General features: G+C 36.3%; 1 protein-coding gene across 3 annotated transcripts in view; it reads left to right on the top strand.

The window, feature by feature from the left end:
• Nucleotides 1-1,836, top strand: part of CNTN6 (contactin 6) — a 338,762-nt gene extending 336,926 nt beyond the window's left edge. For all 3 annotated transcript variants that reach the window (XM_030802180.1, XM_030802181.1, XM_030802182.1), the window contains 2 exons: nt 595-763; nt 1,591-1,836. In XM_030802180.1, the coding sequence (XP_030658040.1) occupies nt 595-763; nt 1,591-1,691 (270 nt within the window). In that variant the 3' untranslated portion in view covers nt 1,692-1,836. The remainder of the gene's footprint in view (nt 1-594; nt 764-1,590) is intronic.
• Nucleotides 1,837-20,274: the final 18,438 nt, after the last annotated feature.

The following is a 20,274-nucleotide window of genomic DNA, read 5'->3' as shown; positions in this document are numbered from 1 at the left end:
ATCAATAAATCAAATTCCATAGGATGTAACATTTTTTCTTCAAGTGACATGCCTTGCCATCATAAGATGATGGCTCATGTGCACAGTAGATATGATGACAATGAGATAAAAAAATATATCTAAATAGAGATTTTAGAACTTAGGCTGCAGTATGATGTGATCTTTTAACAGCATAAAAGGCATCTAACAAGAGTACAATCAAGTACCCAGAGCAAATCATTTCCATCAGTGACAATGGACACCATCTCTTGGCAGACATATATTCAACATTTGAAATGGGTCCAAACTGAACAGTGACTTTCCACAGCAAGCTCCAGTGATAACAGCCTCAAGCTATTTAACTAATAGGGATAAATCTACTCTCCTTCCAGAGGCACTGGCCAAAACAAACAAACAAACAAACAAACAAACAAAAAACCTCTTTTTCTTAACAGGAGCAATGGAATATACAGAAAAGACATCACTTGGATATTTCCATCTGAGGAGTACAACATTTATGATGATGTATCTCATGTCTTACAGTGTTCCAGAACAGTTGTGTGAACGTTAGAAAGGTAACATGGCCATGTTAACTTGATACTTCATTTTATTCAGATTCTGTACCGGCAAAACAGACAGAGTAAAACTCATGTTTTGGAAACAAACAATACGTCAGCTGAGCTTCTGGTTCCATTTGAAGAAGACTACTTAATTGAAATAAGAACAGTCAGTGATGGTGGAGATGGAAGCAGCAGTGAGGAAATTAGGATTCCAAGAATGTCAAGTAAGTTGAGTCACCATTGCTATAGTAGATTCTGAACCTAGACAGCTGCAGCATGAAATTCAGCTCCATGAAACCTTCCAGTTATGGCTTAAATGTTGGGTAATAAGATAAATTTTCAATTGTGAGCAAAAGTTATTTTTAAAGTTATTCTTCAAAATTGTACCATGCTTATACATTATAAATGGTTTTATGTTTCTTCATTTGAAAACCAAAAAGAGAACAGGAAAAAAAACTTTGTGTCATTAGAGCATAATTCTATCACTCATTCGATTGTCACAAAAATCAGAAAGATCTTTCACAGATTCTTTCAGGTCTTTTACAGCAGGGATGGCAAATATGAAGCGCAGGTAAATATACACCCTTTCCCATGTTCATGGCAGACATCACTAATCGAGTGTGGCATTCATAAGGAGCTGAGTCACAACTTTCAAGTCCTTCTCAAAACAATTTTCTAAGCCAACCAACACCAGTCATTCAGAGTTAGCATGCAATAATAATGTATCATTTTTGCATTAGAAGAATCACTTACTTATCTGCCTGAAGCTGTGATTGAGTGCAAGTCATTAGCATCCAATGTTGGCCAATACTTTAGGCAGACTTTGCCAATTTAGGGATTTTTCTTTTGCATTTTTATACTTAAATCAGACATCCTTGGACAAAGACATGGTAAGGCACTTTCTAAAATTAAATATAATGTGAATGAGACAAGTATACTAAAATATGTTACCAGAAGAGAAATGATAGTATGAATTTGGGGTTTTGAAAAATTAATCTAGCAGGCAATACTTTATCTCAAAATATTTTTGTCTTATTTTTATATTTTGCAGGTTTGAGTTCCAGAGGAATTCAAGTCTTAGAACCTAGCACCCATTTTCTGTCCATTGTCATTGTGATTTTTTACTGTTTTGCTATTCAGCCACTTATCTGATGAATAAAACCATAAATCTTTGAGAGTTTTTTGAAAGCAAATCATTCTGTAAATATGCTCTCCAGCCTCTGACACAAGATGCGTTCTTAATACAGACTTGTTTGCAACGAGAAAAAAAGTATATTATTAAAATCTTGTAAATATCTCTGGTACATTAATAAAACAATTTTAAACACTTTTGAATTTTAAAATTCGCACATGATTACATGCATTCCTAGGTGCCACATTAACCCAGGGAGTTGTAACTGCTGTGTCTTTTAAGTTACTTATATGGAGAAAATAAATAACTCCCCTCAATGGTGGTGATGATGAATACAAGCTTGGGTAATAGTTACCATATCTCACATGTACATTTTTATGTATTCCAGACAATCACTTCAGTATTTAAAATTTCCACCCTACTTCAAAATAAAATACAATTATTTGTTTATAGTTGGGATTCTTTAAAAATACAAACTATTCCAAAGCATGGTGTGCTTTTATCTCTGAATCAAGTTGTAATAAGAAATCTTTTTACTCAATAATATTTCAATATACATGATGTTCTTCTCAGCTCACTTTTCAGAAGATTCAGTCATAATAAAGGCAGAAAAAGTACTTTATGGCAAGGAAAAATAAATGATGGGAAATGAGCACCCACCTAAAATAATCTTCTAACAACTCTGGTATATATTAAGCAATTGCTCATGGCAAAGTTTAACATTTGAACTGCTGCATGAACAAATCTCAGGTAATTATTACAAGTTGATTGCAATGTATGTGGCCTTATTTTTATAATAAAACAATGTGGAAACAGAATTATTTGATCAAGTTTTCTACACTTTGGTCAAAATATTACTTTTTGCCAATTTTCTCTGCAGCTATGAAAACAATTCTACATGAACTAGGGTTTAGAAAGATTTTGCAGGTTGACTTTTCTCTAGGGTGAGCCTGCTTCAGTCAGTGGCCTCACTTCTTAGGGTTGTATAGTCTGGAGAAAGCAGTCTGGGAGAAGGTAAGATTAGTGACCTGGCCCATAGAATGCTACGTAACCACCCCCTTTCCTCTACAAAAAGCCTTGAGAGGTTAGCTCCTGCTGTCAGCCTTCTCTGGCTCCCAGCCAATCAGGTTTGCTGTCCTTTAGAGCTAAATGTGAGAAATGCTCACGTGAGTTTTATCTTCTTAACATGGTGCAACCTCTTAATTATGTTGAGAATATTTGAGCTATTCTCACAACCCTCAAATCATACAGTCCTCAATATGGGATTTTGTCATTTGCATGTCTGAAGTATTTTAGAACTCTTTAAAATACCCCATGTAGTCAGCAGCAGATGGACAATGGCTTTCATAGTTCAGAACTTGCTCCTTGCCTGAACAGTGTGTCAAGCACACAATGCAAATTAATGAGCCTTATTCTCCCCATTGCCATATGATCTGACTGTGCTTTTGTGGAGCAAAACAAATAAGCAACAACAAATACTATTTGGCACACTCGTGTTAACAGCTGCCTGGCCAAGATACATCTGAATTGACCAGAGATTCCAGTGCTGGCATATGGTCTTAATGGTTTCCTTAATTTGGTAAGAGACAAGATTTGTGTCCTCCTCCCCAAAGAAGAGATTGAGGATTAAATATACTGTGAGATTTTTGTTTCTACTAATTAAGTGAAGCAGACATACAGTCGTTTGTGTGTGAGTTCAAAAGCTAAGTCATTTTTTATCAATAATTCTTATGTATTTGCAGAGTGCTATTTAGTTCATGATTTCTGGAATATTAAATGTCTGTATTCACTGTCTAACATATCTAACATATTATTTATCTTTTCATCAATTCACTAAATTTTTCAGAATATACTTTGGCATTAATATAAGCAGCATGGGCTTTGGTGCGATTTGAATCTCTCCTCTTAGTGAAAACATGGACATATTTCTTTTAACATCTCCATTTCACTAATATCAGAATAATAGAACGTTATGTACATAAGGTATTTGGCGTGGAGCAAGGAACATTGTAAGTTGTCAATAAATGGAGCTGCTGTTATCTGCTGCTATGAATTAAGTCCCAGATGACATAAGTTATTACGTTTACATATCCAATATATTATGAAAATAGTTTCAACCTTTGTTTATGTCAAAATGCAAACCAGCTTCAAGAAAAATGAATTGATCACCTACTCTAGATACTACATGGCACTCAAGGATGAAAACAATGGTGATTCTAATAACCTATTTCAGGGAAATATTCTACATGATGTATATACTCCTCTGACATTCAAGAAGGATTACCAATGCATCCCTGTATTGACTGAGTAGACTGCTGTTATAAACATGATATGTCATTTCCATACTTCCTATAAAAAAGGAGATAATGTGATTGTACCTGGAAATGGCTGGAGAAGGATCCAGAAATAAAGTTTAGGAGACTCAACACAGTGGAAATATGCCACTACAAAGCTATGGACTGCCTACATCGTGTAGAGTTCAAATGCAGCTTCACTTTTTCTCTTTTGTTCACACTATAATCCTCCTTGCTCAGTGCCTCTTTTCTATCTATACAGCAGAGGGTGAAGAGGGCATGGCTGCTATCTTTAAAAACAAATGCAGATGGCGAGGGATGACCTTGTACCCATATGGATTCTAAATGTAATAACATAATTATTACTTCTCATAAGTAAACCTAGTATTTTTATACTTCTAAGTATGTCAGTCTTGAGATGCAACATGGAGTATATACTGCTGTATTAGTCCATTTTCATACTGCTATGAAGAAATACCTGAGATTGGGCAATTTATAAACAAAAAAGAGGTTTAATGGACTCACAATACCACATGACTGGGAAGGCCTCATAATCATGGTGGAAGGTGAAGGAGTAGCAAAGGCACATCATACATGGCAGCAGGCAATAGAGTGTGTGTAGGGAAACTACCCTTTATAATACCATCAGATCTCATGACACTTATTCACTATCATGAGAACAGAAAAAAAAAAAAACACCCCCATGATTCAATTACCTCCCACCAAGTCCCTCCCATGACACGTGGGGATTAGGATCATGAGAGTTACAATTCAAAATGAGATTTGGGTGGGAACACAGCCAAACCATATCAACTCCCTGTGTACAATTATTACTTAATGTGCTATAGAACTACATATTGAATTCAGGAGATATTTTGTTCTAGACAATCACATCTCTGTTGAGGTCATTACTTACATTAGTCAGGCTTCTCCAGAGAAACAGAGCCAATAGGGTGTGTGGGTGCATGTGTGTGTATGTGTGTATGTGTGTGTGTGTGGAGAGAGAGAGAGAGATAAATTATAAGGAACTGACTCATGTGATTATGGAGACTGAGAAGTCCAAATGCAAGAGAGCTATGATGTAGTTACAGACTGAGCTGAAGGCCAAGAACCAGGAGGGCCAATAGTGTAAAATCCAGTCTGAGTCCAAATCCAAAGGCAGGATGAAAGTTATAACCCAGCTCAAAGACAATTGAGCAGAGAATAATTGTTTCTTACTCAGCCTTCTTGTCTATTCAGGCCTTCACCAGATTGGATGATGCCCAACTGCAATGAGGAGTACAATCTGCCATACTCCATCTACCAATTAATGTATTAATCTCATCCACAAAATCCATCACAGACACAGCCAGAATGTGTAACCAAATATCTGGGCACCACATGGCCCAGTCGAGTTGACACATAAAATTAACTATCACAGTATTCTTTGGGCTGATATGAAATAATTCAATTCTGCTTTCATCAGCTTTTGGAATGAAATTATTTAAATGCTCCTCTCAGTTTATCCATTTGTAAAATGATATGTTGGGATTACAAGATCTCAGAGTTCTTTTAAAACTCTATAATTTTATACTAATGTGCATAATGTGTGACTTATTTGGGTATAAGACAGTATTTCAGAACCCTTCACAACCCACACACACTCTACTGTCCTTTCCCTTTTTTTCCCCTGTGTTTTTACCAGTTGTTCTGTGCATTTTAAACTGGAGTTACGTTACTAAAATTGAGCATGTTTTTTCAAACTACAATGGACCCTCAGAGTTTCTAACCCACGTCTACACTCCATTAAGAATCACTGGTGTATCGCAGTGGTTCCCAAGGGCGGGACTATAATGAAGTTTTCACTGTTCAGTGAAAAAATATAAGAAAAATTACATGTAGAGTTTGGTGAGATGTTCATAATGAATAATTTGTGAAATATGGCTTTCCTGCATTGTGAAATGCTCATTCTTTGGGGAAACAAAGTTGAGAATGGATCACAGTTTGTTTTACCTGCTCTGTTTTAAAATATTTTACTTGGGAAAAGAGTAGATTACTTTATATCACGTTCAATTATTTTTATTATTAAAAATGTTTATCTTCTAAGGAAAATGAAAAGTTGAAAACCACTTGTGTTAAGTCATCTTTTTAATACTTGTTTCTTTAGTCTCATAACCATTAAATTAGCAATTTGACTTTGTGTGTTGAACTATAGTTTATATGCCAAAACACCAAGGTTCTGAGTTCTATAGAATTATTGCTTACTTATGTAAATCCAGTCATAATTCTAGGAAATATGGCCTAGCACTTATAACAAAACATGAATATAATTAGATTGCAAGAAAAATAGAACGTCAAAATCCCGACTTTTTTAATATCTTAAAATATGGAAATTATTTGCTTTCTACTTTTGTATGTTAAAAATTCTTTCTGGAAATTAAGTATAGTTGTTAGGCTTTCCTTAACGTACTTACAAATAATTTTAGCAAAATAATTTTATTTTAGTTCTTCAGTTTTTTTCAAATATTATTGCTCTTAACAGTGCTTGGTGTGGTCCTGGGCAGAGAATGATGCTTAAAACATGTATTTGCTTTCTGGACTGATTTATACAGCCAACTGTTGGCAATTTGTTTTCCTTTGGTTTCGTTAATAAAATAAGGGCCAGGCACAGTGGCTTATGCTTGTAAACTCCCAGTACTTTGGGATGCCAAGGCTGGTGGATCACCCGAGGTCAGGAGTTTGAGACCAGCCTGACCAACATGGTGAAACTCCATCTCTACTAAAAATACAAAATTAGCCAGGCGTGGTGTACATGCCTGTAATCTCAACTACTCTGGAGGCTGACACAGGAGAATCGCTTCAACCCGAGAGGAAGAGGTTGCAGTGAGCCGAGATCGTGCCTAAACTCTGGATTTTGGTGGGTAAATAATATATCTCTGAAATAAATAAAATAAATAAAAATAAAATCCTTGGAATATGGTCATTTGAAAAAATATCAGAAATGCTGGTATGTTGCTATTTTAAAACACATACTTTAAAATCTAGTTAGATGTGCCTTAGAAGATCCTTATTTTGTTCGGAGGAAAGCTCTGGAGGGAAGCTCACGCGATGACTCTTTAAATAAAGACAGCAAGTTGCAGCTCAATGAGAATGAAAAGAAATCTTGATGTGAAGTGTTTTGTTCCCTACACCCATTAAAGAGAAGGAGTAAGCTAGGCTAAAATGTTTATGGGTTTATCATGTTATTCCTGGAACTGAATGCTCTATTGGATAGAATTCTGTTCCTAAGCAGTGATTAATTAATGTTTATAAATCACTTCAAAGATGAAAAGCATTCTATAAAGTCTAATCATTTATATTATGGTGATTTTTTTCCAAGAAGTATATTGACTTTTTGCAATAGCAGTTTGAAAGCATGTATTCGTGACTGAGGCCAGGTATCATGCCTGGAGGAAAACAGTAATTGGAAAGTTTGAAAGGTAATAATTCTGAGATACTGAAAATTTAGGTGAATATATAATAGTCTGCATGGACTAAATAATTTTAACTCAAACATGAAGTAATGTACATCTATTCATGACAGTTTTCAGCTTGTGAAGTAAATGTCATAGCAACAGACTATGTTCCTGAAATGATATATACTCCTAACAAACCTCAGGTAATCTCAGGGGCTTTCACAGGAACAATAATGAGTTTAGGGAACTTTTATTACCTATAACTGCAGTAGTTATAAAATCCCCCAAAACTAACTTTGAACAGATTCATTTTAGCCTATTTTTGTTGACAGAAAGCATAATTAGATATATTACTGGCCTTTTCTAAATCACATCATTTTCCTTATCTGTGTAAAACTGAAAATGTTATAATTTAGTCATCTAAATTACTGTTGTATTTAGACTTGCAAACATGCTGAGATATTTTCATCTTCTAAATTCTTAAAAGAATAGAGTCTAGATTTTTTTTTTTTTTTGAGACAGAGTCTTCCTCTGTTGCCCAGGCTGGAGTTCAGTGGCACGGTCTCGGCTCACTGCAACCTCTGCCTCCCAGGATCAAGGAATTCTCCTGCCTCAGCCTCCCCAGTAGCTGAGATTACAGGCATGCACCACCACGCCCAGCAAATTTTTGTATTTTTTTAGTAGAGATGGGGTTTCACTATGCTGGCTAGGCTGGTCTCAAACTTCTGACCTCAAGTAATCTACCCATCTCAGCCTCCCAAAGTGCTGGGATTACAGATGTGAGCCACCGCCCCTGGCTGAGTCTAGAATTTTCTAAAAGAGACTCCTAAGTCCAAGGACATGGCTCAGGTTATTTTGAGTAATGTTTGGACTCATAATATTTCAAACTAGATCACAGTAGAAAAAAGACTGTAACTAGTTAAGGAAATTCTGAAAATCCACAACTTGTTGGTGTCAATAGGTAGACAGTACTCAAGAGGCTGAGGCTGGAAGATGACTGGAGCTCAGGAGTTTGAGGCTGCAGTGAGCTATGATCACGCCACTGCACTCCAGCCTGGGCAACAGAGCAAGACTATGTCTCAAAGCAAAAATTGACAGAACGGAAATAATATTCATTTAATATCTGTTGATAACAACTAAGATACCAGATTTTTCTACCTGAAATTGATATACTTCATCAGAAAACTTCATGCCTTGTATTATATCATGTTACATTAGGTTGCCTTACACTACATTTTATTATTTAATTATCATCTGTCTCATTTTGTTTTAGAAAATGAAAAATGAGTTCCAGAGGAAATGGACCTTATCTTTGCATTTCCCCTTGCATCCATCACACCCAGAAGAGTACCTGACATCCAGTAGTTGCTCAACACATATATTTTGAATGAACATACAAACAAAAGAAAGGGTTGAGTGTGCATTACTTAATAAAATCTCATTGCCACTCCTAGAAAAGTGGCCACGTTAACCTAAAGAATTTTGTCTTTTGTAAAGCTTTCATATTAAAATATTATAATTTTTTTGCCTTATTATTTTTAATCATTTATCATGGGGGATTTAACACACTTTTAAACATTTTTATCATCTTGTTATTATTGCTCTTTTGGGTGTCTTTATTTGGGGGCTTTTATTAATTTAATTTAATTTTATTTTATTTTACTTTAAGTTCTGGGATACATGTGCTGAACGTGTAGGTTTGTTACATAGGTATACATGTGCCATGGTGGTTTGCTGCACCTATCAACCCATCATCTAGGTTTTAAGCCCCGCATGCTTTAGGTATTTGCCCTAATGCTCTCCCTCCCCTTGTCCCCAACCCCCAACAGGCCCCAGTGTGTGATGTTCCCCTCCCTGTGTCCATGTGTTCTCATTGTTCAGCTCCCACTTATGAGTGAGAACATGCGGTATTTGGTTTTCTGTTCCTGTGTTAGTTTGCTAAGGCTGATTGTAAAACAGTATAATTTAATGTGACATACAATTGATGCAGCACTGTCTGCAAATAAAATATTTTAATTTTTTAAAGCTTTCTAAGATTAAAATAAATTTAAGGGCAATACTTTTTTAATAGAAAATACCATATAGTTTTATGAGAGTTTCTTTTCCTTCCCCTCAAAGATTTTTAAAAGACAATTCTCAAAATTTGTATAAACATGGCTATTAGAATTGCATAACCAAGCCAGAGGGCAACATCCATGGTGTCACAGAAGCCATGAGGATCATTCCAAGGTCTAAGTTGCAATTATTTTCCCTGCAGCCAAATTAACTAAAGTCTATACCCTTGATCATACACATAACAAAATGTAATAATCTTGTCATGCTACAATATTAAATCCATATATTCAGCCAGGAAGGTATTTTTAGTTGGCAGATATAACACAAACTTATGACTTCCCCTTTTTAGGTGCTACTTCTTTAGGTCATACTATAAGATTCACTCAGTTTTATTTCCAAAAGCTCAAAATAACTGATGGATTTGCTGAAAATTTCAGAGAAAAAATAGTTCTTTGCCATTAAAGAAGTGGCAAACTTTCAGTACAAGGTCAAACAGGTTAGATGTCATCAGTGTCTGTTTACTTAAAGATTAAAATGGCTGTCAATGTTTAGATGTCAGATTTCATGTAAATCTCACTGTCCTTGAACCACTCAGTCTGCCTTCCTTCATGGCACTAAGCTAGTGAACTAGTGAGTAAGTCTTCTCTTTGAGAGAAAGTATTCTTCTCTTCACCATGCTCCTTTCCCAGCTTTCATAATCCATTTATGAACCTATCTGGCCCTTTTAGGCATTTGAGTTTTGACCCTTGTTATATATGATGCAATGTACCCAGAAGACAATATTTTATGGTGTCATTTTTTTTACACCATATTACCTTATACTCATTTATATGAACACCTCATTTCAGCTGTCATTGACTATGAGCATTTAATGTAAGAAAGTTGAACATTTATATAACAAGAAAAATAAAATTATAATGATAAGGAATTCATCTTGTAAAAATATGTATTTCTTTTTACACTGGGGTCAGAAACATGGCAACTACTCATGGAATAAACAGATCCACATTTATAATTGATCAAATCTGTCAAGAAAACATTACTTGTTTACCATGTTCTATGCATTGCACTTGACTCTACAAAAAAAAAAAAAAAAAAGGCAGTGAAGAAGAGAAACATGCCACCAAGGTGGGAAGCAGGTAATAATTAAGCCAACTCTTCTCACTTCAAAACAACAATCACCTGTTACAATAAGTGCTGAGGAAAAACAAGGAAGATGCTCGGATAGAGAATAAAACATGGGACCAGATGGGTACCCCAAACTGGATTGGCAGAAGGCTCTTCTTAGAGAAATATCATTTACAGAGAGACTTGAAAGATGAAAAAGGTACGCATGTTAAAAACGGAGAAAAAAGTGTTCCAGACCGAAAAAGAAAAAAAAATCTGCAAATGCCTCGAGGAGAGGAAGAGCTTGGTATGTTCTAGTTACTCAAGGAAGCCTGGTGTGGATGGAAGATGGAGCTGAAAGGAGACCAAGGCATGAGTTCACAGAGCCAACTGGAACGTGGTGATCCTGAAAGTTGCAGGTCTTGAGAAGTAACTTGCATTTAGGTTTTAAATATTACTTATGTTTTAAGATCACTCTGGTTACTGTGTGGTAAGTGGATTGCCATGTTTCAAGAAGAGAAACAAAGATTCTAATAGAAGTCCTTGTAATAGATCAGTGGTGGGCAGACTAGTTTGGTGGCAGGTAATAGACCTGTAGACTTGTCAAGAATTGCCCATTGATGAGATATAAGGAGGGTGAGGGATGCCTCTGAATATTTTAAAGCTACCGTTATTTTATCACATGGAGAATACTAGGGAATGATCATTTCTAGGAATACAGAAGATAGGGTGGTAGTCAAGATTCAGCTTGGGACATGGTAAGTTAGAGACCTCTAGGAGAGATCTGGGTGGAGTTGTTAAAGAGACAGATCTAGCAATTAGGCTCAAGGAGATCTGGGTTCCCCCGGAAGTTCTAGCTCATTTATTAATGAGTAGCACTGACTCTTGACTTGTAAGGTGACATTTGAGGTGATCTACTTCACTTCACGTGTCTCAAATTTTTCTTCCATATAATGCACTGCTTTGTTAAAGGAACACTTACATTATTATTGGTACTCAAGCAGTATAAACGTTGGATATTACTATTTTATAACAAGAACTTTCAAACTGCAAGATACTGAGTCAGTCATTCAAAGAGTTAAATTCAGATTACCACGCTGGCTTTATTAGGCTTAAGAGTGTTTTTGCCTTTAAGATGTTCAGAAAAAAGTTAACTATAATATACACAATGGACAGCCATAAAAAAGAAGGAACCCTTGTAATTTGTGACAACATGGTTGAACCTGTATGACGCCTTGTTAAATAAGCCAGGCACCAAAAGACAAATATTTCATGATCTCACTAATATGTGGAAACTTAACGAGTTGATCTCATAGAAGCATAGAGCTGAATGGTGGTTATCAGAGGCTGGGGTGGTTGTAGGGGAATGCAGGTGAAGGGTCGGGAAAATGATGGTCAAAGGATACAAGCTTTCCATTAAACAGGATGAATAAGTTCAAGAGATCTGTTGTACCACGAGGTAAATATAGTTAGCAGTATATTGTATTCTTAAAAATGCTAAGTGGGTTTAAAGTGTTCTCTCCACAAAAACGATAGTTATATGATGTAATGAATATGTTAATTAACTAGATTTAGTTGTTCCACAATGTATGTATTATTTAAAACATCATGTTGTATATGATAAATGAATCTAATTTTATATGTCAACTTACAAATTTTTTAAAGGTCATAAAAAGGAATTAACTGGAAAACTCCATTCCAAAATTAAATTGGTGATTAAGATTGAATACTGATAATTCAGAACTAAAAGATTGTTCAGGTGTGACCAAATTCTAAAATGAGAAATTAGCAAATTTTGTTTTTTATCCTTGAGTTCATTCTAAAAACAGAGTTCTCAAACTGTAAACTCACAAGCTTAAGGTAAACTTATGATTTGCTGGTCCTTGGCATTTTTGTTTTGCACCTTTAGAATTTTGCTTATGGTCCTTTTTCTACATGGAAGGTTTTCTTTCCTTTTTCTGTCTGGAATATTCTCTTTCCTTTTTTCTGCGTGAAATGTTCTCTTTCCTTTGCCTGGGGAGCAGCATCTTCAGTTACCAGCTCCAGTGCCAGCCACTGCACTGCTGAGACTTTTGCTGCACTCCACTCTCCTCAGACCACTCTTGCATTTTACTCAGTCCATGGAGCTCCCTGTGTACATCTCAGTCATAGCATTTGGCACTTGGTTTCTCAACCGTTGGTTTCCATTCCTGCTTCTCTCACTTGATGGTGAATTAATTGGGGATTATAAATTATTCAGCCCTGATTATTATGCTGAGAACATAGTAGGTTCTTGAGACATGTATAAGGAAGACAAATAGGCAGAGAGGAAAAAAAAAGAAATTTAATTTTTGTTTGTTTTCCAGCAAGTCTGACTGTATTTTGCCAGTCACTTATTTTAGAATAAAATGAATCAAAATACAAAAATATAGAATTGTAATACTAAATACTCTAGTTAGTCTGAAATTTTTTCTAATATTTATAAAAAGCATACCTTGAAATGTCTTGAAGTTGGAAGAAAAAAACATATTATCAACACAAATCTTTTGTTAGAACCTTTCAGGCTGACTGATGAACAAACATTTTAAGACATTATGATAAGTGGCTCTATATGAATTATTTTCTGGGATTTGGTAGTACATAAGACAACTCTGTTCGCTTTGTGACAGTTAAAGAAGCAAGTTTTATTCTGTAAACTGATATTTCCATGCAAACAAAATTCCAGCACTACTGCCTCCTTTGTCCAGAAGACAGATTAATACTCAAAGGCAAATGATTTAGGCATTTTCATCACCAAGATCAATGTTAAATTTCTTCACCTAAATAGATTCCTCTTTACCCTTTTGACCTACCTACAGAGTCTTGGCATTCAGCACTCCTAGAATCACAGAGTTGGGAGGTTTCTTGATTGGGGGTAATTCTAGCTCTTCCCAAGCTGCAGTCTCCGGACAGGATGACATATGTGTCCTTCAAGGTACAGACATTCACCAGTTTATGAATAAATTGTATTGTCTTAAGAAATTTGTCATTTAGTTGTTGGGACACGTGTTCACTTTGTTAATAGAAATACTGCTGAAAACAGTTTTTTCTGCAGCCTGTAAAAGCCTATTTACCTTATAATGGATTGACAGTGTAGCATTTCATGGTACTCAAGAACCCAATCTTAAAATGAAACCACGATTCACCAACAAAGCATTTTTAGAGTTCTGGCTTTGCTTATGGGAAAAACATCTTCTTCCAACATACTAACAACTTGACAGTGGCAACAAGGACTCCATGAGCAACAAGGACTCCATGTCAGCAGATATGGCGTCTCTCATGGTGTAGGACAGGAACTCCAGTAAGACAAGAGGGGAGAAGCAGAAACATAAGATCCAGGTTGTAGGAATTAAAGAACTGTAAGGAAAGAACCTTCCATCCATGAAACTCGCTTTATCAGGTGATCAGCTTTCATCCACATGCCATTTACCCCTCTTCTCGGGAACTTTCCAGTCTTATCTCTTTCTGTTACTTTCTCTTTTAATAACCTTTTAAAACAAGACAGGGATGCCCTCTCTCACCACTCCTATTCAACATAGTGCTGGAAGTTCTGGCCAGGGCAATCAGGCAGGAGAAGGAAATAAAGGGTATTCAATTAGGAAAAGAGGAAGTCAAATTGTCCCTGTTTGCAGATGACATGATTGTGTATCTAGAAAACCCCATCGTCTCAGCCCAAAATCTCCTTAAGCTGATTAGCAACTTCAGCAAAGTCTCAGGATACAAAATCAATGTACAAAAATCACAAGCATTCTTGTACACCAATCACAGACAAACAGAGAGCCAAATCATGAGTGAACTCCCATTCACAATTGCTTCAAAGAGAATAAAATACCTAGGCATTCAACTTACAAGGGATGTGAAGGACCTCTTCAAGGAGAACTACAAACCACTGCTCAATGAAATAAAAGAGGATACAAACCAATGGAAGAACATTCCATGCTCATGGGTTCGAAGAATCAATATCATGAAAATGGCCATACTGCTCAAGGTAATTTATAGATTCAATGCCATCCCCATCAAGCTACCAATGACTTTCTTCAAAGAATTGGAAAAAACTACTTTAAAAAACTACTTTTGGTTCATATGGAACCAAAAAAGAGCCCGCATTGCCAAGTCAATCCTAAGCCAAAAGAACAAAGCTGGAGGCATCACGCTACCTGACTTCAAACTATACTACAAGGCTACAGTAACCAAAACAGCATGGTACTGGTACCACAACAGAGACATAGATCAATGGAACAGAACAGAGCCCTCAGAAATAATGCCGAATATCTACAACTATCTGATCTTTGACAAACCTGACAAAAACAAGAAATGGGGATAGGATTTCCTATTTAATAAATGGTGCTGGGAAAACTGGCTAGCCATATGTAGAAAGCTGAAACTGGATCCCTTTCTTACACCTTATACAAAAATTAATTCAAGATGGATTAAAGACTTAAATGTTAGACCTAAAACCATTAAAATCCTACAAGAAAACCTAGGCAATATCATTCAGGACATAGGCGTGGGCAAGGACTTCATGTCTAAAACACCAAAAGCAATGGCAACAAAAGCCAAAATTGACAAATGGGATCGAATTAAACTAAAGAACTTCTGCACAGCAAAAGAAACTACCATCACAGTGAACAGGCAACCTACAGAATGGGAGAAAATTTTCGCAACCTACTCATCTGACAAAGGGCTAATATCCAGAATCTACAATGAACTCAAACAAATTTACAAGAAAAAAACAAACAACCCCATCAAAAAGTGGGCAAAGGACATGAACAGAACTTCTCAAAAGAAGACATTTATGCAGCCAAAAAACACATGAAGAAATGCTCATCATCACTGGCCATCAGAGAAATGCAAATCAAAACCACAGTGAGATACCATCTCACACCAGTTAGAATGGCCATCATTAAAAAGTCAGGACACAACAGGTGCTGGAGAGGATGTGGAGAAATAGGAACACTTTTACACTGTTTGGGGGGACTGTAAACTAGTTCAACCATTGTGGAAGTCAGTGTGGCGATTCCTCAGGGATCTAGAACTAGAAATACCATTTGACCCAGCCATCCCATTACTGGGTATATACCCAAAGGACTATAAATCATGCTGCTATAAAGACACATGCACATGTATGTTTATTGCAGCACTATTCACAATAGCAAAGAGTTGGAACCAACCCAAATGTCCAACAACGATAGACTGGATTAAGAAAATGTGGCACATACACACCATGGAATACTATGCAGCCATAAAAAATGATGAGTTCATGTCCTTTGTAGGGACATGGATGAAACTGGAAAACATCATTCTCAGTAAACTATCGCAAGGACAAAAAACCAAACACCACATGTTCTCACTCATAGGAGGGAATTGAACAATGAGAACTCATGGACACAGGAAGGGGAACATCACACTCCGGGGACTGTTGTGGGGTGGGGGGAGGGGGAGGGACAGCATTAGGAGATATACCTAATGCTAAATGAGGAGTTAATGGGTGAAGCAAAACAACATGGAACATGGATAAATATGTAATAAACCTGCACATTGTGCACATGTACCCTAAAACCTAAAGTATAATAATAAAAAAAAAGAGAAAAAAAAGAAAAAAAATAGAAATTGAAATTTTAGTTCTAACAGCTAACCAACCATAGACCTCGAGCACAAACTCTGTCAACTTAGGAATCTCTGGATTTCCGTTCCATAAAAGGTGTTTTGAAGCTGTAATTTCTTCTCTCAGGGAATAAAAGTCAGAATAGTAAAAGCATATTTTGACACTATCAAATGAATGTAACTTATTTGGCCTTCAAATGTAGAGATGTCAAGTCATTGGTATAGTTTCATAATAGGTCATTGCCTAATGTTTGTGCAGTTTCACAGTAAGTCACTCTAGAAATCCATCTTGTAGACCCCCAGGAGTAAAAGTAGATGTTCACAAATAGAGAGGGGAGTAGCTTAGGCTTCTTGTTCACTATACTTTCTATATTTGACATTTAGGTTTCTTGTAAGAGGCTCTTACATATAGAGAATTTATGTTCACATAGGTCCCTGAGGGAATATATCATACGAAGTGACTCTAGCAGATTCCTGAGGTATGACAGGAGCAATACTAACTTAAGGATTTGTGCTGAAGTAGCAGGCAGCACAGAGGAGATGAAAATATATTCTTGTGACAGAGCACGGAACACATTGTTAAAGGCCAGTTATAGAGGCTATGATGATAATAGAACCTTTTTTTGCTTCCTTAGGAGAGATAGCATAGATATGGCACAGTACATCTTAGGTTTGGACACTAGTTATGATGTCTTCTCATTGTGTGGCATGAGGCAAGTAACTTGTAACCTATAAATCTTGCTTTCTTTCACTATGAAAAGAAAGAGTAACAGCGACGTCAACTTCATGTGCTATTGTGAAGATTACATGAGACAATGAGTGTAAAAACTTACTTGATAACTAGTACATAAAATAAGTTAAATTGTTCTTTATCATTGGTGTGCCTAACACAACAGGGATTTTACATTTATTGCCCCATTTGGTACTTCCCCATTCCTCTATGGTGAATATATTGTCCATTTCTGTAACTGAGGCAAGTTACCTACCCAAGGCCTTGCTGCCAGTATAGGTCAAAATTAGAACTTGGTTTGTCCTCTGACTAAACAAAAATCTATCTTTTTCCTCCACATATTGTTTCCCTGCATTAATCTGCCTCTCCCTTGATAGTGCATGCATGTGTGTATGTGTGTTTATGTGTGTGTGTTTAAGAGAAAGTTTGTGTGTATGTGTGTGTGTGTGTGTGTGTGTATGCCCAATCGCTTTCACAGAAAAAGCACAGCCATCATACCACGCACTTGGTTGGGGGTGGGGGGTGGAAAGGGGGCTTGTCCAACAGAGGGGATGCATTTGTCAAAATCCATCCTCTCCTATGTGCAGTTACCCCCCACACATTAAAATAAGAGAGCCACTGCAGGAAGCTTTTTCCATTCATAGCTTCAGAACAGAGGGAAGATAATTGGGCTATGTAGGGAGCGAGCCCATGACCTTGGCCTCATTAGCAACATGCTTTAATCATCAGAGCCAAGCCACCACAGGTGGCTGTGCCCCGTGCAAGTGTTTTGCATTTCATTTCCTGAAAACGTCAATGTTTGAGAATATAAATATTACTTATAATCCTGGGATGATTGTACAGGTACTAATGGAATAGTTTTATGGTATTGATTTTCAATAGCTCATTTGCTATAATCAGCTTAACTTCATCTGCTAGAAAACGAACTTCTAATTCCAGTCGGAAACATAGTACAAGCAAATGATTTTAGCCCAGTCTGCAGCCACCTTGAATCCTTTATGGAAGTAGGCTGGGTATAAATCTTAAATAAATCAATCAACTTTAGCTTTTCCCAGATTTTCATGATCTTGCAAGATTGATTTTCTTTCATTAATCTGTTTTTAATAAAAGAGATATTTTCCTTTGAGACATGGTCCATAATCTTTTCCATTTTTATTATCATTCTCATAGACATCCTCTTTTCAATTTCAAGAGAAGCAAGGCCTCTTAGAGGAAGGTAGCTTTTGTGACTAGCCAAATCTGCACAAAGTTGGAGGAATTCTAGGGAGACGGGCATTTGGTGTAGGCTGGAAAGAACAATGTTTAAAAATACTCTGTCTCCTCCTTGAGTGGTATGATACCATGATTCTCTCTCTTTCTCTAAAGGTACTAGTCTAAGAAATTAAAAGCCATTTGTCTATGAGAAGAAAAATGAATAAGATATGGGAAGGTGAACTGGCACAGCAACATATAGAGATAATAATAAAAGGCATTATTCAGAATGTAAAATACACTATACTAAAAGGTTTACCTTGATTATAGCACTCAATCATTCCAAGACTCTGAGATAGTGGCTATTATCATATCCATATCTTATAGAAGTTTATAGAGTTACATGAACTTCCTCAATGTCTTGCAGCTAGTGTGAAGGAGTCAGGACTCACACCACAGCACCCATATTCCAGAACTCACAGCTAACCACTGGATTCTATGCCTATGAGGATACATAATACTTACTGTTTCAAATAACTTTATAATAGTTTTCAGTTAAAATCTTGTCTCTAGGCTTTTGGGCAAAGAACTTTAACAACTCTGAGCCTCCATTCCTGCAGCTTAAAAATGGAGACAGTAGGTAACTCTTACCACCGAGACAATGTATGTAAAACACATACACACACATGCGTATATATATATATCCCCAAAATACTGGTGTTCTGATTCCCATTTTACAGATGTAGAAAGAGGGACTCAAAGTTGCCAATGTGTTCAATGTTTTATAAAAGCAGATGAAAGAGTCAAGATTCAAACCTAAATCTAACTGCAAAAGGTGTGGCATTACCTGGGCAGCCCATTGAGAAGGGTTGGAGGAAGTGCTCGGAGCTCATTGAGTGGGTGAGGATCTTGGCAACCCGGCCAAGGAGGCAGTGACAGAATGACTGGATGCCTACATTTGACTGTGATAACCTGTGTATGGAATCATTTGAGAGAAGTATCAATTGTCTTCTACCAAAATGTCTACTGGAGCAGTGACAGTGAGGTAAACAATTGAAATGTTTGTTCCTGAAGATGGGTACAGTATTAAGAGTTTCTAATGATTTCTTATAAGCTCCTGTAACTTTAGGATTTTTTGTTTGATGATGTACTTGAGGGGAATGTGACATCATCTGTGTGATGTGATCAATCCAGTAGATGAAATGAGTATTTAAATACCTGACTTAACCTGAAGCAGAGTAATAGTTAAACCAGAGGTGAGAATGAGAACACAGATTGAGAAGGTGACCATCTCAGGCTTGGAAATTTGAACAAGGATTCCCAGAGGAAGAAACATTTGACTCAGGACTTAAAACGTGTAAGAGTTTTACAAAGAAGGTATTAAATAAGAGAAAGGGAAAAAAGAAAAAGGACGTAGTACACTCTAGTCAATCAACAAAACATACTTATTTAAAAGCTATGAAGACCCTTATAAATTAAAGGCACAGAAAGAAATGCTTTATATTGGTAAAAGTACATTTTGGAGGGAATAACACTTTCATTTTCAAAGTGCTTTCATTTATATTAACTAATCTGATTCATACAACCCTGTATATAGAAGGAAATAACGTTTGGTAAGGGAATTGGGAAATTATTCAAATGAGTTGATCATCAAACAAATAAGTGCCAAAGCTGAACTAGGACCCAAAACCTTTACATCTTGATTTACTGCTCCAACTAGATGCAGTATAAACAAGGTGTTTATATATTTAATACTAGGAGCAAGGGCAGTGCCATACTTTTGGAAATAGTAAGAAAGAAATAATGCGCTTATAGATCTTTAATGCTAAGAAAAAGAAACTCCTATGGCATGAGATTGAGTACTTTTAGAAGCAAAGAGGTGAAAAGTGAGAAGTCTTTATGTCAGAAGCATCATATAATGAATGTTCATAGTCAAGAGATAAATTATTCATTATTCTCTCTGAGAGACAAACGACTGATTTTAAAATATTAGACATTTGTAGCAGTAGACATTTGTATCTAGTGTCCACTATGATAATCTTTCTAATTTATTTTCAACCCTACACTCAGAAATATAGATTCCTGGTTATCAGCAAATAGCAAAATTTCTTCAGATCCTGGCTGTTTCTTGTGTTGTGTTGTTGGTTTCTAGATTTCTAAGTCAATCTGA

This window comes from Nomascus leucogenys, chromosome 21, assembly GCF_006542625.1.
Source record: "Nomascus leucogenys isolate Asia chromosome 21, Asia_NLE_v1, whole genome shotgun sequence".
In the NCBI taxonomy this organism is placed as follows: Eukaryota; Metazoa; Chordata; class Mammalia; order Primates; family Hylobatidae; genus Nomascus; species Nomascus leucogenys.
Note: the sequence above shows the minus strand (reverse complement) of the source record. Positions and strands in the feature narration are given on the sequence as shown.